The sequence below is a fragment of the Triturus cristatus genome, chromosome 7 (genome assembly GCF_964204655.1).
Source record: "Triturus cristatus chromosome 7, aTriCri1.1, whole genome shotgun sequence".
Taxonomy (NCBI): domain Eukaryota; kingdom Metazoa; phylum Chordata; class Amphibia; order Caudata; family Salamandridae; genus Triturus; species Triturus cristatus.
The window spans coordinates 252,894,861-252,921,488 of record NC_140590.1 but is presented as its reverse complement, the minus strand read 5'-3'; the positions used below and the strand labels follow the sequence as shown (position 1 = coordinate 252,921,488).

At 42.3% G+C, this 26,628-nt stretch overlaps 1 protein-coding gene across 1 annotated transcript in view; it reads right to left on the bottom strand.

Annotated features, from left to right (window-relative positions):
* C7H19orf81 (chromosome 7 C19orf81 homolog) overlaps positions 1-12,973 on the bottom strand; it is a 565,104-nt gene extending 552,131 nt beyond the window's left edge. Inside the window, exon 1 of the mRNA XM_085614338.1 lies at positions 12,910-12,973. Within this exon, the coding sequence (XP_085470464.1) occupies positions 12,910-12,973 (64 nt within the window). The remainder of the gene's footprint in view (positions 1-12,909) is intronic.
* Positions 12,974-26,628: the final 13,655 nt, after the last annotated feature.

Genomic DNA, 26,628 nt, shown 5'->3' with positions numbered 1-26,628 from the left:
CTGACCAAAAAAGGAAAGATCCTCAGAAAAGTTGTGGGACATGGGATTCTGTTGCTTAAAAATAATATATGACTAAAACTCTCCTTTGATTTTTTTTATTTCGTTTTAAAACAACTAATGACCATAAAACACCTTCATTCACCTGAACATAATAAAAATGGACCTTTCTGTAGTGCTTATTATGATTAGAATCGCCTCAGTAATGCCTGATTTAGAACGGTCAGTAAGTTAAATATCTGTTAATTATGCAAGGGCCAGATTTGAACCTGTGACCCTCACAGTATGTATAGCTGTCTGCGGAAGGTGCATTCACCCACTGAGGTTTCTTAGCAGCTTTTTGAGGAAAGGACATTGGTCAGGAATTACTGCATGAACCAACGTATTTGCCTGACCGGGCGCATGCACATCTCCTGTACACCTTCGCTAGGAAAACCGACGGCAATAGATCTCGCCAAGGCGACAGCTCATGCACTACGTCATTAGGCGAGACCTAAAGATGGCTAGGAGAAAGGCAAAAAGTTCAGGGATGACCCTGCAAAAGGGCCAAGTCCAACAGAAGCACACTACTAAAAAGAAAATTTTAAAGCGCTATGGTGCGGCCAGCGCTAACGTGCTATTTGTTTTCTTAAGTGCTTTAGCGCTGGCGGAGTCAGAACTTAAAAAAAAATGTTTTCAGACATGCTGCTGAGGAGCCTCACTGCTATACAGCATAGCGTCAAATCATTGTCAACGCCAATAACTCCCAAAGGCCAGAACTATTGGCTTTGTCAATGTTCCTTTTAAAAAGTGGGCTTATATAAACATTCTTTCTGTTCCCTCTCCTGGTGCTAAGGACATGCTGACATGGACACTGCTTTACCAAAAACCCAGGTGTATCTCAAGTGATATCACAAACAATTGCATCTAAAGCTGTCACAGTGTTGTTGACCCCTCGCCCATCTTTTTCTGATTGACAGCTCCATATTTGCTCCAGAGGGGTTAAAGGAGGATCAATTAGTGTACATTACATAAGGTAGACATGGTTCCTATAGCTCCATTCACTTTCTGTTCCCACTACCGCTGCCATAGTGACCTCTGACACCAGGGGTAGCAAGGGCAATAACAAGTAACTAAAGGGCATGTCAGGGGATAACAACTACTGCCCCAGACAAGATCAAACTGACACCCATGCTTGCTGCTCCTGTAATTAGTTCCAGTGTTGTGAGGTGGTTTCCGCGGTTGGCGCCTTGTTTTTCTGGTGTGTCACACTGCCGGAAGCTTGCTCTCTCCGTTCTCTGAACCAGGGACCTCCATCCTTTGCCTCAGTGTTAGGGGCTTGCTGCCTCTCTAATTCCAAGCTTGGGACCTTGCCTCGTCTGTAGTTATTATCTTTTTATCACTTGACTATCAGTGACGCAGCGCTGTGCAGTGAGAGCGGGAATTAAATGCCCAACAGGCCCATTCAACCCTAATTATTTCTGAATTTTACTACCCAATAGTAGCAGTCCCGTTTTCCTTGCTTCTTCTTGTGCCCTTATGCTAGGTACAGCACCCATCGTCTGCTAACTCCTCCCACAAGCGGGGACAAGAGAGAGGTGCTGTGAAATCTTCAGCGTCTATGTAGTGGGGTTGGATATTGAAGCTCGCAGAGAACTCACCATTTCCAAGTATACTTTATTCCAATTAACTGATACCAAACCTGGGTTTGGGCTTAAATCAGTAAGGCCAAGCCTCCTGTAAACAAAATAACATCAAAGATGCCAATACTGATAATAATTTAACTCGCCATTAATTGCGCGAGACCATATTGAACAAAACAATATGAGCCACAGATCTCTTTTTTCATCTGATTAATCAATAAGTTTCTTTTATTATTTTAAACAATCAATTTCGAATCATTTTCTATTATTCAAAAACCTATACACAACACTATATCCTATATACATAAAGAAATCTAACACTCTATTCGCACTCTTTTCACACCCAAATCAATATCAAACATGTCCAAACATACTAATTCGCTTACATCATCATCCATCACCTCAATCATACATCCACTCTAATCTGAAAAACATTATTTACAATCACTAAAAAATCTTTTTTAACAATCACTACCAAATTGAATCTATACAAGCCATAGAAATGTACTTCCCAAAATATCCACTGAATCTGAAAATTCAATTAATTTGAAATTCGTATGGCTCAAAGAGAAAAAGGTCTACGTGTTTCAAACCCCCTTTCCATCCTGGAGTTCTCGTCAGGACCTGTAAGCTAAAAAATAGAGAACTTTTTAAGTGAAAATAGATGCCCAATAGCCACTTTCTACATACTGAACCTCTGTTCACTGTTTAAGCTTACCTCTGTCAAAAAATAGATCAGCCAATCTAAAACCAATCTGTATAAAGAGACAACAATAAAAAGAGGGGGAACCAAAGTCAGCACCAGTTCATAATAAAACCTCCAACATAATTGAATCAACACATTCGCATCTTGCTTACTTCGGGAGTTATCTGGCTTTTATCTGATTTTCCTGATGTGTCCAGTCATCTAGTACCTAAAGAGACCGAAAACATCCTGATATTATAACTCTGTTCTGAGCCCAATGTATGATTTATTTTTAAAGAAGCTTGTTTTTAAGAAATGTCAATAGACTCACTTGCGCGCATTTAGGGTGTGCTCTCAATTCGTATGTCCTAATTTAATTGGTGGACCCGTTTTTTAAATAATGCGGCGATCGTTCGTTTTTCTTTTTCACCAGCTGTAAAAATGAATTAAACTTAAACTTAGACTGATTCAAACACTCAACAGAAATACGCTTTCTTTATCTTCTCCAATGCCTTCATTTGGTAACAAACCTTATCTCCATGTCTAACGGAGTTCAAAATCCGCTCAGTTTCAATTCGCGGTCTCGTGTTGTGATTCAGGTTACGACTCGTGATTCAGGTTCAAATGGCTGATGCGTGCATTTAACGCAAAGCTCTTCCTGATTGAACGTATTCATGGGAGATGTAGTCTTAGCATTTGGTGTATTTTGGAAGACTAGTTGTTTGCTAAACGATGAGCGTTAATTTACATTTGGGTATAATAATTCAGTCGCGAAGTCTAAGACTATAAAAATGGACATGACAAAATCATGTGCACTTTTTCTTTTTATTTCGATTGTGTATCATCAAACGATTTTTTCATTTGGTTCAATCTCGCATCTCATTAGGATACGTTGCCCAATCCGTGTACTCAATGTCATCTATATCCTAGTTATTCATATTTCATTATAATCATTTAGAGCAACCTATGAACATGCAATTATTTCTTCTGATGAAAGATGGTGTGTCAACTGTTAGTGTGCCATTCTTGCCTTCTTTAACTATCAATACAAATCAAACTTTATTGGATGGTTCGTAAAAACCAACTTCACTTTTTTGATTCTAATGTTATGATGTATGCGCTCTCCGTGCTCCTGTCATGAATAAATTCCAGAAAGATCGATTTATCCTAATTTATAGATTTCTGATAATTCATTTAGCCCAATTATCGCTGTGTTGAGTTTCACTATAAGCATTGCTTCTCTCCTGGATAATTTAAGCTCTAAGTCACCACCTCTCACGTCTTGTTCCACTTGCGAAATTACTGTCCATCTCAAATCTTTGATGGAGTGATTGTTCAATTTCCAGTGGTTAACTAGTGGTGCAGTTTGGATGTTCTTATTGATTCTTGATTTATGTTGTGATATTCTTATTCTGATCTCTTGATTCGTCTTTCCAATATAAAGCAAATCACATGGGCAACGTATCCCATAGATCACATTTTTGCTTTTGCAGTTTGAAAACGACTCATGTTTCCAATGAATTGAATTATGCGTGAACAACACGCCTTCTTCTGTAGAAGTGCAACAAATGCAGGTTCCACATTTGTGATGGCCAGATACTGGCGGAAGGCCTACATAATCCCATACAGAAATTTGTTTAGGTAGTGGCATTGCTGCTCGTACTATTTGGTTGGCAATGCTGCGGTCTTTTTTGAAGGCAAATAGCGGAGTTCTATTTAAGGATTGTTCTAAGTTTTTTACCAAATACCAATTTTGATTGACAACTTTCTTCAAGGCATTCGAATTTGGGTAAAATGTAGAGACACAAACAATCCTCTCTAAAGCTGGTTTATTCTTCGTGTCTAGGAGAACTTCTCGAGGGGTCCACCATTCTCTTTTCATGGCTCTTTTTAACAGTTTTTTTGGGTAGCCTCTTGATTTTAAATTGTCTAGTAGTTTCGTGGCATGAAGCATATATTCGTCTTTGTAGAAACAATTTCTTCCCACTCTAAGAAATTGCTCATAGGGTAAATTTTCTCTTAGATTCCTGGGATGGTTGCTTGAAAAATGTAGTGCTTTATTTCGGTCTGTTGCTTTTTTAAATAATGTAGTCACCAGTCCTTCCTCAGCTGGATATACCTCTACGTCTAAAAAAGCCATCTTTGTTCTTGAATAATTCAGACTGAATTTTATATCTTCCGTTTTGTTGTTCAACCATTGATGGAACTCACAGAGTTTTTCTTCATTACCTGTCCATACCATGAATATGTCGTCAAAATACCGGGTCCAATTTCCAAAAAATTGAGAAAATGGGTTGTTGTTATAGACAAACTTCTCCTCATATTTGGCCATGAATAAAACCGCTAGCTCTGGGGCGTAAGGACACCCCATTGCTACTCCTTTCACTTGGTAGTAGAAGTCTCCATTAAAGTTGAAGTCGTTTTTCTTTAGCGCAAAGCTTGCTAGCTCCAAAATAAACTCTGTTGGAACCCTTGTTGGTCTTACTCTACTCTCCAAGTAAGACTGAACCACTGCCAGTCCGTCATCTTGAGGTATCTGTGTGTAAAGAGATACCACATCTAAAGTCACTAGATAGTGTGTATCTCTTTCGAATTGCACTGCGGCTATCTTGTTAAAGAAATCAGTTGTGTCTCGTAAGAATGATGGCACTTCAGACATGAAAGGTTTTAAAAAATAATCCACAAATTTTGAGATTGGCTCCATCAGTGACTCACATCCTGATGCGATGGGTCTTCCTGGTGGTGAAGTTTCATTTATATATATTTTTGGAAGGACATAAAATAGAGGAGTTCTTGGATTCTTGTTTCGCAGATACATACTCTTTTTTACCTAGAAATCCTTGTTGTAACCCTTTTTCCAAAATTGAAAACAGTTGATTTTGCAAATCGCCAGTTGGATCCTTATTGATCTTTCGATAGCATTCATTATCTCCTAACTGTCTCATCACTTCTGATGTATACTCCGATGTGTCCCATACAACAATGGAACCGCCTTTATCGGCCTGCTTGATTATTATTGAATTATTCTTTTGCATATTGGATAGAGCTTCTATTTCTGATCTAGATGTATTATATTTCACCCATCTTTTTTTCTTTTCCATTCCCGAGAATGCCGATAGGAGAGTCTTCTCGAAGATTAACACCTCTTTTGGAATTTTATTAGCCGGTGGACAAAACAATGATTTTTTTCTTTAGACCAGTGTGTTCCATTATCTCCGTATACGGATTTGCAGCAAAGTAGGTTTTTAACCTAATTTTTTGACAGAATTCTATGGCTTCTGTTTTCAATCTCACATAATCTGTATGTTTTGAAGGAACAAATGGTAGACCTTTTTCTAATATATTTTGTTCGTCGTCAGTCAGAATTTTCTTTGATAGATTGTATACTAGTGATGCCTCTATTTTTTGTAATTCTGTCGGCGGGTGGACATCTCCCAAGGTTGATCGTTGAACCTTATCCTTCCCCGTGTTTTTTGTTGGCCTCTCCCTAAAAAAGGGTTTGTTGTTGTTGTTGTTGTTGAAAATTTCCTCTCCTATTCTGCTTTCTACGACCTTCGTTACTTTCTCCTTTACTCCCACTTGAGGAGGATGATGTTTCCGAAAATGTAATAAAGTTATTTGAAGATCTACCTTGGAATTCCGGAAGGTATCTACGTGAATCAGCTCTTAGATAGAAATCTGATTGTAAATATGGGTACACTTTTTCTATTGCGAAGTTTCTTTTATCTTTTTCAAATTTATTGCATTTTTGATTTACAGTATAGTCTTTAAATTCAGATATTTGTTTTTCTACTTTTTCTAATAATGCCTTAGAATCTGTGATCATCTGATTCATTTTAAACTCAGATTCAAGAATCTCTATTTCCTCAAATTGTTGTTTGGAAATTCGTTGTGCCGTTTCAACTGTTAGGACCATCAAATCACGGCTACATTGTGTCTCAATGAAGCTATACCCTTTCTTGTATAGCGGATCTTCTGTAAAAATTACTGGAATACTTTTAATTTGCAGACCTCCCGGGATAGAACCTGCTTTTAGATGTTGAATCAAAAAATGTCCATGTAAGTCTGTTCGTATTTGTTTTTTCTTTAATCTCAAAAGTTTGTCGGACTCATTTTGATTTTTTGCTGAGGCGCTTAAAGAGGCCGAAGCAAAAAGAGGGGGGGCATCAAGTAATTTTTTTATATGTTCCTCACTATATGCAAAAGTATCTCTCTCTGTCATTCTCTCAATCACACTTATGGAGACGAACCAATAGACTTTCTCACCTGTAACCACAAATTCAACTCTATTTTGTATAAGCCAAAAACACAGTCTCTTACTTATTCATTCAAAACTAAACATGGTGTGAACAAAACCTCGCAGAGGGGTCTCTGCTAGATAAACTGATACCAAAACTGGGTTTGGGCTTAAATCAGTAAGGCCAAGCCTCCTCTAAACAAAATAACATCAAAGATACCAATACTGATAATAATTTAACTCACCATTAATTGCGCGAGACCATATTGAACAAAACAATATGAGCCACAGATCTCTTTTTTCATCTGATTAATCAATAAGTTTCTTTTATTATTTTAAACGATCCATTTCCAATCATTTTCTATTATTCAAAAACCTATACACAACACTATATCCTATATACATAAAGAAATCTGACACTCTATTCGCACTCTTTTCACACCCAAATCAATATCAAACATGTCCAAACATACTCATTTGCTTACATCATCATCCATCACCTCAATCATACATCCACTCTAATCTGAAAAACCTTATTTACAATCACTAAAAAATCTTTTTAAACAATCACTACCAAATTGAATCTATACAAGCCATAGAAATGTACTTCACAAAATATCCACTGAATCTGAAAATTCAATTAATTTGCAATTATTATGGCTCAAAGAGAAAAAGGTCTACACGTTTCAAACCCTCTTTCTACCCTGGGGTTCTCGTCAGGACCTGTAAGCTAAAAAATAGATGCCCAATAGCCACTTTCTACATACTGAACCTCTGTTCAATGTTTAAGCTTACCTCTGTCAAAAAATAGATCAGCCGATCTAAAACCAATCTGTATAAAGAGACAACAATAAAAAGAGGGGGAACCAAAGTCAGCACCAGTTCATAATAAAACCTCCAACATAATTGAATCAACACATTTGCATCTTGCTTACTTCGTGAGTTATCTGGCTTTTATCTGATTTTCCTGATGTGTCCAGTCATCTAGTACCTAAAGAGACCGAAAACATCCTGATATTATAACTCTGTTCTGAGCCCAATGTATGACTTATTTTTAAAGAAGCTTGTTTTTAAGAAATGTCAATAGACTCACTTGCGCGCATTTAGGGTGTGCTCTCCATTCGTATGTCCTAATTTAATTGGTGGACCCGTTTTTTAAATAATGCGGCGATCGTTCGTTTTTCTTTTTCACCAGCTGTAAAAATGAATGAAACTTAAAGTTAGACCGATTCAAACACTCAACAGAAATACGCTTTCTTTATCTTCTCCAATGCCTTCATTTGGTAACAAACCTTATCTCCATGTCTAACGGAGTTCAAAATCCGCTCAGTTTCAATTCGCGGTCTCGTGTTGTGATTCAGGTTACGACTCGTGATTCAGGTTCAAATGGCTGATGCGTGCATTTAACGCGACGCTCTTCCTGATTGAACGTATTCATGGGAGATGTAGTCTTAGCATTTGGTGTATTTTGGAAGACTAGTTGTCTGCTAAACGATGAGCGTTAATTTACATTTGGGTATAATAATTCAGTCGCGAAGTCTAAGACTATAAAAATGGACATGACAAAATCATGTGCACTTTTTCTTTTTATTTCGCTTGTGTATCATCAAACGATTTTTTCATTTGGTTCAATCTCGCATCTCATTAGGATATGTTGCCCAATGCGTGTACTCAATGTCATCTATATCCTAGTTATTTATATTTCATTATAATCATTTAGAGCAACCTATGAACATGCAATTATTTCTTCTGATGAAAGATGGTGTGTCAAATGTTAGTGTGCCATTCTTGCCTTCTTTAACTATCAATACAAATCAAACTTTATCGGATGGTTCGTAAAAACCAACTTCACTTTTTTGATTCTAATGTTATGATGTATGCACTCTCCGTGCTCCTGTCATGAATAAATTCCAGAAAGATCGATTTATCCTAATTTATAGATTTCTGATAATTCATTTAGCCCAATTATCGCTGTGTTGAGTTTCACTATAAGCATTGCTTCTCTCCTGGATAATTTAAGCTCTAAGTCACCACCTCTCACGTCTTCTTCCACTTGCGAAATTACTGTCCATCTCAAATCTTTGATGGAGTTATTGTTCAATTTCCAGTGGTTAACTAGTGGTGCAGTTTGGATGTTCTTATTGATTCTTGATTTATGTTGAGATATTCTTATTCTGATCTCTTGATTCGTCTTTCCAATATAAAGCCAATCACATGGGCAACGTATCCCATAGATCACATTTTTGCTTTTGCAGTTTGAAAACGACTCATGTTTCCAATGAATTGTATTATGCGTGAACAACACGCCTTCTTCTGTAGAAGTGCAACAAATGCAGGTTCCACATTTGTGATGGCCAGATACTGGCGGAAGGCCTACATAATCCCATACAGAAATTTGTTTAGGTAGTGGCATTGCTGCTCGTACTATTTGGTTGGCAATGCTGCGGTCTTTTTTGAAGGCAAATAGCGGACTTCTATTGAAGGATTGTTCTAAATTTTTTACCAAATGCCAATTTTGATTGACAACTTTCTTCAAGGCATTCGAATTTGGGCAAAATGTAGAGACACAAACAATCCTCTCTAAAGCTGGTTTATTCTTCTTTTCTAGGAGAACTTCTCGAGGGGTCCACCATGCTCTTTTCATGGCTCTTTTTAACAGTTTTTTTGGGTAGCCTCTTGATTTTAAATTGTCTAGTAGTTTCGTGGCATGAAGCATATATTCGTCTTTGTAGAAACAATTTCTTCCCACTCTAAGAAATTGCCCATAGGGTAAATTTTCTCTTAGATTCCTGGGATGGTTGCTTGAAAAATGTAGTGCTTTATTTCGGTCTGTTGCTTTTTTAAATAATGTAGTCACCAGTCCTTCCTCAGCTGGATATACCTCTACGTCTAAAAAAGCCATCTTTGTTCTTGAATAATTCAGACTGAATTTTATATCTTCCGTTTTGTTGTTCAACCATTGATGGAACTCAGAGTTTTTCTTCATTACCTGTCCATTCCATGAATATGTCGTCAATATACAGAGTCCAATTTCCAATAAATTGAGAAAATGGGTTGTTGTTATAGACAAACTTCTCCTCATATTTGGCCATGAATAAAACCGCTAGCTCTGGGGCGTAAGGACACCCCATTGCTACTCCTTTCACTTGGTAGTAGAAGTCTCCATTAAAGTTGAAGTCGTTTTTCTTTAGCGCAAAGCTTGCTAGCTCCAAAATAAACTCTGTTGGAACCCTTGTTGGTCTTACTCTACTCTCCAAGTAAGACTGAACCACTGCCAGTCCGTCATCTTGAGGTATCTGTGTGTAAAGAGATACCACATCTAAAGTCACTAGATAGTGTGTATCTCTTTCGAATTGCACTGCGGCTATCTTGTTAAAGAAATCAGTTGTGTCTCGTAAGAATGATGGCACTTCAGACATGAAAGGTTTTAAAAAATAATCCACAAATTTTGAGATTGGCTCCATCAGTGACTCACATCCTGATGCGATGGGTCTTCCTGGTGGTGAAGTTTCATTTATATGTATTTTTGGAAGGACATAAAATAGAGGAGTTCTTGGATTCTTGTTTCGCAGATACATACTCTTTTTTACCTAGAAATCCTTGCTGTAACCCTTTTTCCAAAATTGAAAACAGTTGATTTTGCAAATCGCCAGTTGGATCCTTATTGATCTTTCGATAGCATTCATTATCTCCTAACTGTTTCATCACTTCTGATGTATACACCGATGTGTCCCATACAACAATGGAACCGCCTTTATCGGCCTGCTTGATTATTATTGAATTATCCTTTTGCAGATTGGATAGAGCTTCTATTTCTGATCTAGATGTATTATATTTCACCCATCTTTTTTCTTTTCCATTTCCGAGATTGCCGATAGGAGAGTCTTCTCGAAGATTAACACCTCTTTTGGAATTGTATTAGCCGGTGGACAAAACAATGATTTTTTCTTTAGACCAGTGTGTTCCATTATCTCCGTATACGGATTTGCAGCAAAGTAGGTTTTTAACCTAATTTTTCGACAGAATTCTATGGCTTCTGTTTTCAATCTCACAAAATCTGTATGTTTTGAAGGAACAAATGTTAGACCTTTTTCTAATATATTTTGTTCGTCGTCAGTCAGAATTTTCTTTGATAGATTGTATACCAGTGATGCCTCTAGTTTTTGTAATTCTGTCGGCGGGTGGACATCTCCCAAGGTTGATCGTTGAACCTTATCCTTCCCCGTGTTTTTTGTTGGCCTCTCCCTAAAAAAGGGGTTTGTTGTTGTTGTTGTTGTAGAAAATGTCCTCTCCTATTCTGATTTCTACGACCTTCGTTACTTTCTCCTTCACTCCCACTTGAGGAGGATGATGTTTCCGAAAATGTAATAAAGTTATTTGAAGATCTACCTTGGAATTCCGGAAGGTATCTACGTGAATCAGCTCTTAGATAGAAATCTGATTGTAAATATGGGTACACTTTTTCTATTGCGAAGTTTCTTTTATCTTTTTAAAATGTATTGCCTTTTTTTGATTTACAGTATAGTCTTTAAATTCAGATATTTCTTTTTCCACTTTTTCTAATAATGCCATAGAATCTGTGATCATCTGATTCGTTTTAATCTCAGATTCAAGAATCTCTATTTCCTCCAATTGTTGTTTGGAAATTTGTTGTGCCGTTTCAACTGTTAGGACCATCAAATCACGGCTACATTGTGTATCAATGAAGCTATACCCTTTCTTGTATAGCGGATCTTCTGTAAAAATGACTGGAATATTTTTAATTTGCAGACCTCCCGGGATAGTACCTGCTTTTAGATGTTGAATCAAAAAATGTCCATGTAAGTCTGTTCCTATTTGTTTTTTCTTTAATCTCAAAAGTTTGTCGGACTCATTTTGAATTTTTGCCGAGGCGCTTAAAGAGGCCGAAGCAAAAAGAGGGGGGGCATCAAGTAATTTTTTTATATGTTCCTCACTATATGCAAAAGTATCTCTCTCTGTCATTCTCTCAATCACACTTATGGAGACGAACCAATAGACTTTCTCACCTGTAACCACAAATTCAACTCTATTTTGTATAAGCCAAAAACACAGTCTCTTACTTATTCATTCAAAACTAAACATGGTGTGAACAAAACCTCGCAGAGGGGTCTCTGCTAGATAAACTGATACCAAAACTGGGTTTGGGCTTAAATCAGTAAGGCCAAGCCTCCTCTAAACAAAATAACATCAAAGATACCAATACTGATAATAATTTAACTCACCATTAATTGCGCGAGACCATATTGAACAAAACAATATGAGCCACAGATCTCTTTTTTCATCTGATTAATCAATAAGTTTCTTTTATTATTTTAAACAATCCATTTCCAATCATTTTCTATTATTCAAAAACCTATACACAACACTATATCCTATATACATAAAGAAATCTAACACACTATTCGCACTCTTTTCACACCCAAATCAATATCAAACATGTCCAAACATACTCATTCGCTTACATCATCATCCATCTACTCAATCATACATCCACTCTAATCTGAAAAACCTTATGTACAATCACTAAAAAATCTTTTTTAACAATCACTACCAAATAGAATCTATACAAGCCTTAGAAATGTACTTCATAAAATATCCACTGAATCTGAAAATTAAATTAATTTGCAATTCTTATGGCTCAAAGAGAAAAAGGTCTACGCGTTTCAAACCCTTTTTCCACCCTGGGGTTCTCGTCAGGACCTGTAAGCTAAAAAATAGATGCCCAATAGCCACTTTCTACATACTGAACCTCTGTTCAATGTTTAAGCTTACCTCTGTCAAAAAATAGATCAGCCGATCTAAAACCAATCTGTATAAAGAGACAACAATAAAAAGAGGGGGAACCAAAGTCAGCACCAGTTCATAATCAAACCTCCAACATAATTGAATCAACACATTCGCATCTTGCTTACTTCGTGAGTTATCTGGCTTTTATCTGATTTTCCTGATGTGTCCAGTCATCTAGTACCTAAAGAGACCGAAAACATCCTGATATTATAACTCTGTTCTGAGCCCAATGTATGACTTATTTTTAAAGAAGCTTGTTTTTAAGAAATGTCACTAGACTCACTTGCGCGCATCTAGGGTGTGCTCTCCATTCGTATGTCCTAATTTAATTGGTGGACATTGTTTTTTTAAAATCTTTTTATTCCAATTAAAGCAAAAAGGCAGAAGCAAGAGCCCACGGCGGAGGCAACTGCACGGCAAGGAACCACAGAAGCAACTGCCAGAGCCAGGGTAGAACAGAACATATATGGGGTATTCCATGTAATAACATTCTAACATTAAAGAAACAGTGAATCACTTACCACACACTACTCAGCACTGCTGCGTGTGCCAGCACTCACCTGATTCCCACCAGCCAGAGATGGCGCTTCTTGACTTCTTACCGCCCCACTGCAAAGACTGCATCCTGTGGAGAAAGACCATGGACATGATGAGCCACTGAACACAGGCCCTCACAGGAGGCATGCGCTTCAATGGGCGTGCGCACGAGGGTAAAGGTCACTGCGTACGGAGCCCTTCTTCCGGTGTCCAAGGTTGCGCTCCGCACACAAGCCCCCACGCCAGCGCCCCTCGCGTTGTCCTTACCTGTGGACAGGGCCTGTGGCAGTGGTACAGAGCCCGGGACCCTCCCCTCTTCGCCCTGTGCCTTCACCTCACTTCTCTGAGCTGCGCCAACAGCCAAAGGCGCGGGTTTAAAACAGGCCGCGAGCTCGAGCTGACGGTTGCACCTCCCGGTTCTGGAACAGCGAGAAACTGGACAAGGAGGGAGAGGGTGACTGGGAAAGAGCGGGGGCTCACACCGTGGACCAATAACAACCACGTTACCACCCGCCCTTCACTCGGCCACAAAGCAAGGAAAGAGAGTGGGGGCCACTCATCCGTGGATGGACCACCCACCACAACCCAGACGACCTCTAGACCAGGGAGACGGGCTCGGCCCACATAGCTGCCTCTTTACCCCTACACAATTAGGACTGAAGTTCCCCACCAGATAGTGTATGTGGGCAGGTGCACACCACCAAGCATTTTAACGCAAAACTATTTATAGCGCCTGTTTCCACTCCCGTGTTTGCACTGGGAAATTGGTGAAACCCAAATAATAGAAGGAAGGACTCATGCGTCACGAAACAGGCTTCCCCAACAGGGTCATAAGACAGGAATTCATTTAAAAATAGCAAGCAAATAGCTGAGCAGTTTTGAATGGGACTATAACACATGGCAGACGGGTCCATAGCTTAAATGATCCTTGGTTACATAAGGTCATTGTAGGATGCTCATGGAGAAGAGACAGAATCTATCTGATGATAATTTGTTTTTGTGTATACCACGTGCTACTGCAGTTTTTCAATTTTGTAATTGTACGGCTCACTCGTGCAACTATCAGCCAAGTTAATAAGAGTATCTGCCTCAGAAGCATGAACGACCGAGTTGGCCCTGGCTTCTCGGGAGTTGAACTTGTGACATGCTATCACCCCGTTAAGCTTATAACTCACTGAGTTGTCCTAAAATGTTGAATGGCTCATTTGGGGAATATCCACAACTCTTCATTTCTTACAGAGGGATGCATGGTGAACTCAAGGTCACGTTAGTTTCCAGAGACCTGCTCTTTGCATGGGTTTCTGATAGGAGAAAGTACAGTTAGTTAGGTGAATGTTATCTTTCTAGGTGGTTGAGGGAAATCATTTAAATGCTTATCTGAGTGAATGTGGAGTAAAGATATACTGGCCCTCCCAGGTATAGTGATCTGCTGAGCTCAGGAGACCTCCTTTTTAAATAAAGCAGGTTTTCTTTTTAAATGCAGCCCGTTTCCCTTAAAGAACATTTTCCCCTGCATTCACAAAGGGGAATGGGTCCCCTGGAGACCCCTTCCCTTTTGCGAGCGCTTTACCACCCTTCTGAGAAGGGTGGTAAACTGCAACTGTTTTGCGACCGCCATTGCGCCTTCGGAACTCCCTTTCATAATAGTGAGTCGCTAATCCTTTTTAGCAAGTCGCAAATAAATTGCGACTCACTAAATAGGGTTAGTACATGGCCTGTTTGCGCATGCAAAATAGGGTCGTACATCTGGCCCATAGTTCTGTGGTCATTAAGAGGCACCCTTCATTCTTGGAATGTCTGTGCTTCTGTGGTCAGAGAGAGGCACCTCCATTCATCAGAGTATGCGTGTTTCTATGGTAATTTAGAGGCGCCGTCCCTTTTCTCACCTTACAATAATACAGTCTACTTAAATAGCACACCACATTCTGAATTCTCTTTGGAATTATGCAACTCTGCAGCATTTTCTCCATAATTATTATGGATTTTTACAAATATTGCACTTGAAATACAACACTTCTGACCGCACATTGCACTTATCAATTTATCACTTATCACCTACTGACTGCTTTACCTTACAGGGGTGAGAAATGTGCCCAGAAGTTGTTAACATCCACAACTAATGGACAGGTGCAGTGTGACTTTGTCTACAACAGAAGTAAATAGCCTTACATATGTACGTATTATAGAAACAATGCACAAAATCTGATTCATTCTCTCTGTGAAAATGTTTTGTTTCATTGTTTTATATGCTTGCTCACATTGCAGTCAATTCAATTCAAATTCTTTATTCAACCTATGTATAGGTCATAAAAGAAAAGCACAGAAAAATAGTACAGATAGATATAAAAAACAAATAGATAAAAAACAACAGCGAGATGCTGAGGTACATCTACAATATACACGCTCTGATAAGGAGACACTTTGATCCAATACAATCAATGTATACATAAGTTTAAAACTTCCTGATACCTAAAACATGGATTGTCTTAAAATGACAATAAAAATTTAAATACGATACGAGACCTGTGTTCAGTTACCTTATCATTGTGTTTCCTGCCCGAATAGCTGATTTAAAAAAGGCACAGACCCAATAACACAATTTCAGGTGAATTTAAAAATGGTAAAGAGAGCTCAGCTACTCTACACCGTTGGAATCCTAATTTTCATAACAAGTGTTTCAGAAAGTGCTTACACATGTTGTAAAAAGAAGAAAGTGCAATAGTATTTGAGCAGATTGATTACTTAGACACTATAATACTGTATTCCCCTTTCAGTCTGGGACACCTTTAAAACACAGGCACCAATATATAAACCCGCCCTAAAACGGAAAAGAAGTGATCACTCGCATTGTGTAAGATCAATAGAAAAATACATCGGGGTTCGCCTGTAACTTCTGTAAAATTCATAACTGAAGATTTTACTAGTTCGTTTTTCATACTTAAGACTTCACAGTATTCCAGAAATGTTGCTTTCACATTTAACTTGTCTGCTTTAGAAATACTACTAGGCTCCATGAACAAACAAGCATTGGCAGTGCCAAAAGATCTCGCCGTATATTGGAGTTTAGTATATAAAAAGTGTTAAAGAGCTGTGAAAGTATGAAAGAGCAGTGGTAGCAAAATGGAAAACAAACCCTGACAACGTCAACAGAATAGGAAAAAATAAATGATCTACCGTATTTTTAATAACATGCAATGCTTAATATCAGTAAAATAAAACGCTCCGTGTTTTTTTAATATTATTTTAGTTTGACTGTTTGGTATAGTTGTATTAATCACACCAGCAGACACAGCTTTAATTGGGTTGGGTTGGGTCCTGCCGGTGCTCACTGTTGTTAGCTCTAAAAAGCTGGTGCCGAAACAACTGCATATGCACTGCGATTTACTTTCAGCCACACCTTACATGACTCCGGCATCTCTGCCCATGTCCGCTGGCAAAACAGAAAACAAACCCTGACAATGTGAACAGCAAAAGAAAAAAAAATCACCTACAGTTTTTTTTAATAACACGCAATGCTTAATGTTACTAAAATAAAATGCTCCATTGTTTTTTAATATTTTTAAGCTGGACTATTTGATATAGTTGTATTAATGAGCCCAAGAGAACCAGCTATAATTGGCCCGGGTCCTGCCGGTGCTCACGATTGTTAGCTCTAAAAAGCTGGTGCCGAAACAAGTGCATAAGCCATGCGATTTACTTCCAGCCACACCTTACATGACTCCAGCATCTCTGCCCATGTCCGCTGGCAAAACGGAAAACAAACCCCGACAACGTCAACAGAAAAAGAAACTAAAAATGCTCTAACTTATTTTTTAATAACACCAGCTTTAATTGGCCCGGGTCCTGCCGGTGCTCACCATCGTTAGCTCTTAAAAGCTGGTGCCAAAACAAGTGCATATGCACTGCAATTTACTTCCAGTCACACCTTACATGACTCCAGCATCACTGCCCATCTCCGCTGGCAAAACGGAAAACAAACCCTTAACAACTTCAACAGAAAAGGAATCTAAAAACGCTCTACAGTATTATTTAATTAATAACACGCAATGTTTAATATTAGTAAAATAAAATGCTCCTTGGTTTTTTAATATAATTTTTAAGTTTGACTGTTGGAATAAAAGTCATACTGCAGTTACCGTCAGGATAATTCATAACTGTTATATCTGGGGGTCTCTAGTTGGCAGAGGTAGGTACCACAGTCCAAATAGGGACCCTTACTTCTGGTCAGGTTAAGGGGGATACACTCTTTAGATAACCCCTGCTCACCCCCTTGGTAGCTTGGCACAAGCAGACAGGCTTATCAAAGGCAATGTGTAAAGTATTTGTACCAACACTCACAGTAACACAGTTAAAACACCACAAACGGACTCCACACCAGTGTAGATAAATAAAGTACTTTTATATAAACTACACAAGACCAAAACGACAAAAATCCAACATACACAGTTCAAGAATATGGTTTCAAAAAGAGTTCTTAGGTTAGCGACAAAATCATCCACATTGGTGTCGATTTTAACCAACAGTACCTGGTGATGCAATAAAAGTTCTTAGCGGCGCTGAGGCGTCGAAAAACAAGCAACAGCGTCAGTCCTGAGACCCTAGGGAGGCGATGCGACAACCCCGCTGCACGCAGTGGGCATGTGCGACGAATCTGGTCTGTATGGGGAGTGAGGCGATACTTGTATGGATTCCAAGGCGTAGCTTCTCCGGTAGAAATTGACTCGCAAAGGCACGATGCGACAAAATACGTCCCGCTAACGAGCGGGGCGACAATCTCACCAGCAATGATCTTGGCTGGCTCTGCGACGATGTTCGCAGTGACAAAATTCGGCCCGCTAACGAGCGGTGCGATGATCTTGGCTGGCTCTGTGATGATGTTCGCAGCGACAAAATTCGGCCCGCTAACGAGCGGTGCGACGATCTCACTCAGCGGCGTTGACGTTGCAGCGGCGACAGGCGCTGCGACGATCTTCGTAGCGACAAATATTTTCTCGCTAAGCCAGCGGGGCGTGAAAAAGTGCAGATCTCTTGTCAGGGGAAACCACGCCAAAGATGCCAGATCTAACACGTGTCCTCTCCAGCTGAAAGTGGGGAGAACTACCCACCCTCTTGGGAGTTCTCATCACTAAGGCGAAAAAACCTGAACAGACCATCAGCGTTGGCGTGTTCTGTACCAGGACGGTGTTCCACCGTAAAGTCCATTCCCTGTAGGGAGAGGGACCACCTCAACAGTTTTGGGTTCTCACCCCTCATCTGCATTAACCATCTGAGGGGCCTGTGGTCTGTCTGAACCCGGAAGTGAGTCCCAAACAAGTAGGGCCTCAGCTTCTTCAGAGCCCAGACCACAGCAAAAGCTTCCCTTTCAATCGCACTCCACCTCTTTTCCCTGGGAAGTAGCCTCCTACTAATGAAGGCTACAGGTTGGTCCAAGCCCTTGTCGTTGATCTGTGAGAGTACCGCTCCCACACCATGCTCTGAAGCGTCTGTCTGCATTACAAACTCACTGGAGAAATCAGGTGCCTTGAGCACCGGTGCCGTGCACATGGCAGTCTTCAGGGCATCAAAAGCAGTTTGACAGGCATCGGTCCAATTCACTCTCCTGGGCTGATTCCTTGAAGTCAGCTCTGTCAAGGGGGCAATAATGGTGCCATATCCCTTGACAAATCGGCGATAATACCCGGTGAGTCCTAGGAAGGCTCTCACCCCTGTCTGGGTCTTGGGGGCCCCCAAGCCAGGATGGTATCAATCTTCGCTTGGAGGGAAGCCACCTGGCCGCTCCCTACCTGGTGTCCCAACTACACCACAGAACCCTGCCCTATCTGGCACTTACTGGCCTGGATAGTGAGGCCTGCCCTTTGCAGAGCCTTCAACACTTCACAGAGGTGCTGCAAGTGTTCCTCCCACGTGGAGCTGAACACAGCAATGTCATCCAGGTATGCGGCGCTGAATTCCTCCAGCCCGGACAGTACCTGGTTGACCAGTCTCTGGAATGTGGCAGGGGCGTTCTTCAAACCAAAGGGCATAACTTGGAACTGGAAGTGCCCCTCTGGCGTTGAAAACGCAAACCTCTCCTTGGCCCCCTCAGTTAAGGCAATCTGCCAGTACCTAGATGTTAAATCAAACGTACTGAGGTACTGGGCAGCTCCCAACTGATCCACAAGCTCATCAGCTCTGGGGATGGGGTGCGCGTCAGTCTTGGTGACCGCATTGAGCCCACGGTAGTCCACACAAAACCGGAGTTCTGGGGTGGCACCGGGCGCAGCAGCTTTTGGAACTAAGACCACCGGGCTAGCCCAGGGGCTGATGGAGGTCTCAATTACCTTTAGCGCCAACATCTTGGAAACCTCTTCTTTGATGCTGGCCCTGACCTTGTCAGCTACCCTGTAGAATTTCTGCTTTACAGGTAGACTATCTCCAGTGTCCAAATCATGGACGCACCAGTTGGTGACACCTGGGGTCAGGGAGAACAGGGAGGAAAACTGACCCAACACCTGGCAACAGTCCTTCTGCTGTTCTAGGGTCAGGGTGGGTGAGAGGACCACACCATCCACTCAGCCATCTTGCTCCTTGGCTGCCAGGAGATCAGGAAGAGGGTCACTGTCCTCTTTCATTCCAGCATCTGTAGCCAGGAGCATGGTTACATCAGACCTCTCGAAGTGGGGTTTGAGTCTGCAAGTTAACCAGGTAGGTTACTTCGCTCTTGCGCTCCACCACCTCATATGGCCCAGTCCACTTGTCTTGGAGTGCAAAGGCTCCACTGGCACCATCACCCTCACTTTCTGTCCAGGTTGGTATTCTGGTCGTACCATCTTTTCATCTCTTCCTGGCTGGCTTCTAGGTTCTCTTGGGCGAGCTTCCTGAAGCGCAGTGTCTGGTTGCGGAAGGCCAGCATATAGCTGAACACATCCTGGGGGGTTTCCCGGGGGATTTCTCCCACCCCTCCTTCACCAGAGTTAGAGGTCCTCTAACAGGGTGGCCATACAGAAGCTCAAAGGGACTGAACCCTAAGGACTTCTGAGGCACTTCCCTGTAGGCAAACAACAGGCATGGTAAAAATACGTCCCACTTCCGTCTCAGAGGCTCCGCAAGGCCCATAATCATACCTTTCAGAGTTTGGTTGAACCTTTCAACCAACCCGTTTCCTTGAGGGTGGTAAGGAGTGGTGAACTTGTAAGTTACCCCACACTCCTCCCACAGAGACTTCATGTACCTAGAGATGAAGTTGGTACCCCGGTCGGAGACCACCTCTCTGGGGAACCTCACACGGGAAAAGATCCCCATCAATGCACGGCCCACCACGGGTGCTGTGATTGTCCTGAGAGGGACAGCTTCCGGGTACCGGGTGGCATGGTCCACCAAGACCAGGATTAACTTGTTGCCTAAGGCTGTCTTGGGGTCCAATGTCGATGCCCACCCGCTCGAAAGGGGTGCTCACCACAGGAAAGGGTTGCAGGGGTGCCTTGCACTTTCCTCCGCTCTTGCCACTTGCCTGACAAGTCTGGCAAGTCCTACAGAATGTACCAACGTGCTTCTTCATTTGGGGCCAGAAGAAGTGGGTGACAAGCCTTTGGAAGGTCTTGTCTTGCCCCAGATGTCCTGCAAGAGGCACGTCATGAGCCAGACCCATTAGGAAGGCCCTGAAGCGCTCGGGTACCACCAGCACACGGGCTACACCGGGCTCAGCGACCTTAGGCTCACTATAAAGTAACCCATCTTCCCAATAAATGAAATGATCCTTGGACTCTCCACCTGCTGCCTGGTCTGCAGCCTGCTGCCGCACACCAATGAGAGAAGGGCATTCCCTCTGTGCCTTGCAGAACTCCTCCCTGGAGGGGCCACCCTCTTGCTGCCAATGGGTCAGCTCAGGTAGATCCCCCAGTTCGGCCACCTGTTCCCCTGTAGGTTCCAGGGCATCCCCCTCAGGTTCTGCTCCTTCCTGGACCGTAGGAACGGTGGGGGCTGGTTTCCCACGCCCTCTGCTCCTTCTCCTCTGGGCAGGTTCCTGGGCCACTGTTTCTGGCTCCAGGTCTGCTGAATCACCCCTACTGGCTGCCATAGACCGAGTGGTCACACAGATCCACTCAGGCAAACCCAACATCTCCATGTGAGCCTGGCGTTCCAGCTCCTTCCATGGGGAACTATCCAGGTCCTTACCTAGCAGGCAGTCTACAGGCATGGATGGACTCACAACAACCTTCAAGAGACCTGAGACCCCCCTCCACTCAAAGGGAACTTGCACCACCTTACAGAGGCGCACCGAGTTGTCAGCTGCAACTACTGGGTGAAGCACATTGGGAATGACCTGCTCTTCAGACACCCACTGACACCTCATGGATGTCACATTGGCTCCTGTGTCTCTCAGAGCCTCCACCCTCCTCCCATTGATGGTCACCCACTGTCCGTATTTCTTAGTGTTATCGGGCAGGTAGGTTTCCTGGACCATCTCTTGGTCTCCTAAAGAGACAAGGGTCATAACTGCTGGCCCCTCACCTTCACTAGAAATTAAATCCTCCCCCAAAGCTACACTCACTAAACCCGGTTTAGGAGCACCAGTGGGTGCTGGAGGTTTCTTGGGGCAACTAGGGGCAATGTGCCCCACCTCTTTGCAGTGATAGCTGGTAGGTGGGCCCCTGGGGTCCCGCCTGGCCCTAGGGGGCCAGGTCGGTTTGGGCTTGGGGGGTTGGGACTCCTTTCCCTGGTAACTGTTTTGGGGCCCTTTAGAGAACTCCTTTTGGTTACCCTTGTCCCCCCACTCTTTTGCTGGGGACCCTGCCCACCTTTGGCTGTGGTACCCACAATTCCTCTGTGGACCCTGGTACTGGTCCAGCGGTCCGCCTCCTTAGCAAGCTCAATGGGGTCCGTCAGCTTGCTGTCTAAAAGATGCTGGCGCAGCTCTGGAACACATAGACTAATCAAGTGCTCCCAACTAATTAAATGCAATCAATCAATCAATAAAAACTTTATTTCGGTCAGTATGACCTTAAAAGTGCAAATAACAATGCATAGAAATTTTTTCAAAGACATTTGTTTAAACAAGAGTAGGCATAACTTGGCATACATATTAGTCGATAAAGATTGCCTAACACAGTTTTAGGATGTCCTCTAATCAGTTTACTTCACCAGATAAATTGATCGCTTCCGGTATGGCAGTGGATTGGTCAGGACAGGAGGCAGTGCTCACATTTGAAAGTGCATAGTGCGAAATGAATAAATAATTTAAAAGATCAATTTATCCTAAAACATAGTCTCAGATACTACATTGAAAAGATTTAATGAAAACATTATATGGACATTATGGGGCCGATTCCAATCCTGGAAAAAGGCTGTACAAATCGTTGTATGGAGCATTTTTCCGTACAACTCATACCCGGTAAACTTTTCTTACAACCTAGGAAGTACGATTCGTACAGAAAGCCTCTTTCTATACAAATTGTACAAAAGACCATACAGCTAAAATATACCAACGATTCTGATCCAGAACAGCTTGCACGCGACGTCTGTATGTATATAAGCAGCGGTTTCCAGCCCAGCAGGTACGATTCGTCCCTACGGCACTCCGTACGGCTCTTTTCTTAGGGGAGCCAAAAACAGCTGTAAAAGCAGAGTCCCCAGGGGTACGAGTCGTACAGGCATACACCCCCGTGCATTGTGTATGTACGGTACGTACCCCAACATTGCGTATGTACTGTGTGTACCCCCAACATCGCGTACCCCAACATCGCGTACCCCAACATCGCATACCCCAACATTGCATACCCCAACATCGCGTATGTATGCACCGTACATACGCAATGTTGGGGTACGCGATGTTGGGGGTACGCACAGTACATAAGCGATGTTGGGGTATGCGATGTTGGGGGTACGCTCAGTACATACGCGATGTTGGGGTACGCACCATACATACACAACGCACAGGGTGTATGCCTGTACGACTCGTACCCCTGTACAACTCGCACCCCGGGAACAACTTTTCCCGGGATACGAGTCGTACAAAGTTCGCTTCGTAGCGGGTAATGGCATTCCCCGTGTACGGGATGTTTTCCGTACAAATCGTAAATCGGAAAGCCGGTCCGGATCGTACTAGTACGGTTGGACTGCATTTTTACAATTTGTACGGAAAAGTGTCCGGGTCCGTCTGGTACAACTTTTCCCGACCCGATTTGTAAGGATCGGGCCGATCTGTACAAATCTGATCGGGAAAAGTTGTATTTTTCCCGTACGAATCGTACTTCACGGGTCGGACGGGTCTTGTACGATTTGTATGGAAAAACTTACCGATACGAGTCGGATGGGAAAAAAAAATACAGGATCGGAATCGGCCCCTATATGTGGCAAATATTTGTAAAAAAAAGTATTGCCTGCCATAACTATGAGGTGCCATCATTTCGGGTTATTTCACCAGGAAATAATCACATCTAGTATGACAATAAATTAATCAGGGCGAAAAACAGTACTAGCATTTAAAAGTGCATAATGCATAGTAAATAAATAGTTAAAACAAATATTGATTAAAAAGTCAGTTTCTCCAGAGGCGTGATGCCAAACACTGAATACATAACTCAGGTACAGCTAGTCATTAGACAATAGGTCCTAGGTGCAGAACGGGTCGATGGATGTGTACTTGCAACAACCACTTATAATAAGTTACTTTGCTGCCCTTCATCCAACCTTCCAGTGCACGTGAGTACAGATTCACACACTCCATCCAAGTCTCAGACTCTTTCTTCTTGGAGTTCCTAAACTGCAGTCTATACTGTTCTGGAGTAAGTCCATACCTGAGACATAGGGCCTCCTTCATATTGGGATAGGTCATGGTACCTGCTAATTCTAAGGGCTCTAGAGCACTCCTCCCAGAAGCCTCAAAATGTTTCCACAGGCCTGCCACCCAATGCTGTTCAGGCACACCATTCATTCTCAAAGCAATCTCATACGAGGTAAACCAGGCATAGATATCCTCACTCCTATTATAATTCTGTACCAAATCCTTGGGGATATATACTTTACCCCCTGCACTGGCTGTGCACTGCCACCATTTGAACCGGACTCCGCCTGCTTGGCCTTGATATCCAGTTCTCTCATGCTCAACTCATGAGCCAGAAGCAATTTCTTCTCCTCCAGGGCAAGAGCATTCTTGCTCTCCTCCACCGCCTTTTCTTTCTCTACTTCTAATTGCTTCATCTTCATGATTTCCAATTCATGGTTTCTCACTCTTTGATTCTCCTCTAACTCCTCTGGATTGAAACCCCTACTGGAATGGGTGCTGCCAGTCCTTGAGCCTGGGTTGCTCACAGGCAAATCGTGGGGTTCAAAACCATTCCCTCTACTTGTATGATTTCCATCTTGGGCCTCCCACCAGGTCTTCAAGGCTTTCTGCAGCTCCTCCTTTCTAGAGCTGCTTTTCACAGAGCAACCATGATCTCTGCAGAATTGTTTGAGGTGCTCAACTTTGTATGAATACAGATCCTCAATGCAAAACTCCAATTCTGCTGGGTCACTTGTTGCCTTCCCATGCTGAGACATGATGCGTTGAAGAGTTACTCAAAAATAGAACCAAAACTACAGTATGTGGTTGCGTAGTGGTCTGCACTTAAACTAGTGGTGTACACCAATTACTGTGGGTCAAGTACAAATACAAGTTCAAATCCTCACCGCTGACTACAAATGTTAGATCTGGGGGTCTCTAGTTGGCAGAGGTAGGTACCACTGTCCAAATAGGGACCCTTACTTCTAGTCAGGGTAAGGGGGATACACTCTTTAGATAACCCCTGCTCACCCCCTTGGCACGGGTAGCTTGGCACGAGCTTATCAAAGGCAATGTGTAAAGTATTTGAACCAACACTCACAGTAACACAGCAAAAACACCACAAATGAACTCCACACCAGTGTAGATAAATAAAGTACTTTTATATAAACTCAGGAGTCGAGAAACAAGCAAAGGCGTCAGTCCTGAGACCCTGGGGAGGCGATGCGACAACCCCGCTGCACGCAGCGGGTGTGTGCGACGAATCCGGTCTGTATGGGGAGTGAGGCTATACTTGTATGGATTCCAAGGCGTAGCTTCTCCGGTAGAAATGTACTCGCAAAGGCACGATGTGACAAAATACGGCCCTCTAACGAGCGGGGCGACAATCTCACCAGCGATGATCTTGGCTGGCTCTGCGACAATGTTCGCAGCGACAAAATTCGGCCCGCTAACGAGCGGTGCGATGATCTTGGCTGGCTCTACGACGATGTTTGCAGTGACAAAATTTGGACCGCTAACGAGCGGTGCGACAATCTCACTCAGCGGCATTGACGTTGCATCGGCGACAGGCGCTGCGACGATCTTCGTAGCAACGAAAATGTTCTCGCTAAGCCGGTGGTGCTTGAAAAAGTGCAGATCTTTTGCTTCTATTCTCTTGGTCAGCTTCCCAACAGCAGGCACAACTTCCAGAGGCCCCACAATTGGATCAAGCACTCTAGGAAGTGCAGAACTTGTAGTGTGGGTTAGCCACTCCCTATTTACAACACTAAGTTAGCATAACCGAGCCAACTGTTAGAAAGCCAGCTTGCCGTTTCTGCTGCTTTGCACGCGACACTGTTGTTATAGGTTATTCATTTTAGAAATGCTTACTCGACTTTGCCTTACACGATAACAGTTTATTGTTTAACATTCTTAACAGTGTGCTGCGACCTTCGTCTGTACATCATGTAAAGAAGAAGTCTAGGACACTAGACGGTGCAGAGTGTTGTGTTCAGATTGATCGTACCACTTTTTAGACATATCATACATGCAGCTGCCAATATCTGAAGGACAAGTGTCTTTAATATTACAGTACAGAATGTCTTAGAATTCATTCGAACAGAAGAGCTGATGCATGAGAGACCTAGCTGATCCTTCGATGTGATTCCACTAAGCTGATCTATACGGTATGGGGTCCCCCCTGTTAGCCTAACAGACCTTCTATTAGTCTAATAATAATTTATTAGTTGTTAGAGAAAGGAGTGTGGCTGCATACCACTGTCATTATTATTATGATCGCTCCTTTTATTGTGTATGGTATTGTAACAATGCTGATGGTTCTGATTTTAACCATTTGTCTGCTAGTGTTAGCCAAAGTACTGCATCTTAGGACACAAGGTTTATAAAATAAACTCTTTAAACTTTACCGTGTCTGTATTATTCTGTTGTGGACTGCTAAATAAGTACAAACAGGTAGTTCGGATTCCCACCACTCCTGAGAAAATATCTAAGTCGCATGTTCTGGTTTGTCTATACATTGGGACCGCCTAGCTAGATCTAGGCTAACGAATGGGACACTAAGCTAGTCGGATATGGGGTTCTTGGTTCTGAGGGGAGTTTCTGGTACACCACAATTCTCTGAGGTCCTGGTTTCCTGCGCATAGTTCTGTGCATACGCAGAATCCCTGCAACATGGCGCCCAACGTGGTTAAATTCTGATACGCCTTAGTAGTGCTTTTATTAGTCCACAACGCCCTCACTCTGGTTTCCGAATAACGGGAGTGACGGCTTAATCTACCTGAGTTTCGACTACAGGTTCGTTCAAGCTTGACAATTAAAAAGATTAGTTTTTACTGAACCCAAGTGCTACTGTAGAACTTGTTGTTATTCTTTAGTGTGTCCTAATGGCGGTCAATATAGCCGCACATAGTCGGACTCCTCTACGTCAGCATTTGCGGATGTATGGGGTGCCTGATGACGGGCTGGCTGTGGTCTTTGTGGTAGCTGCTGACGCAGCACA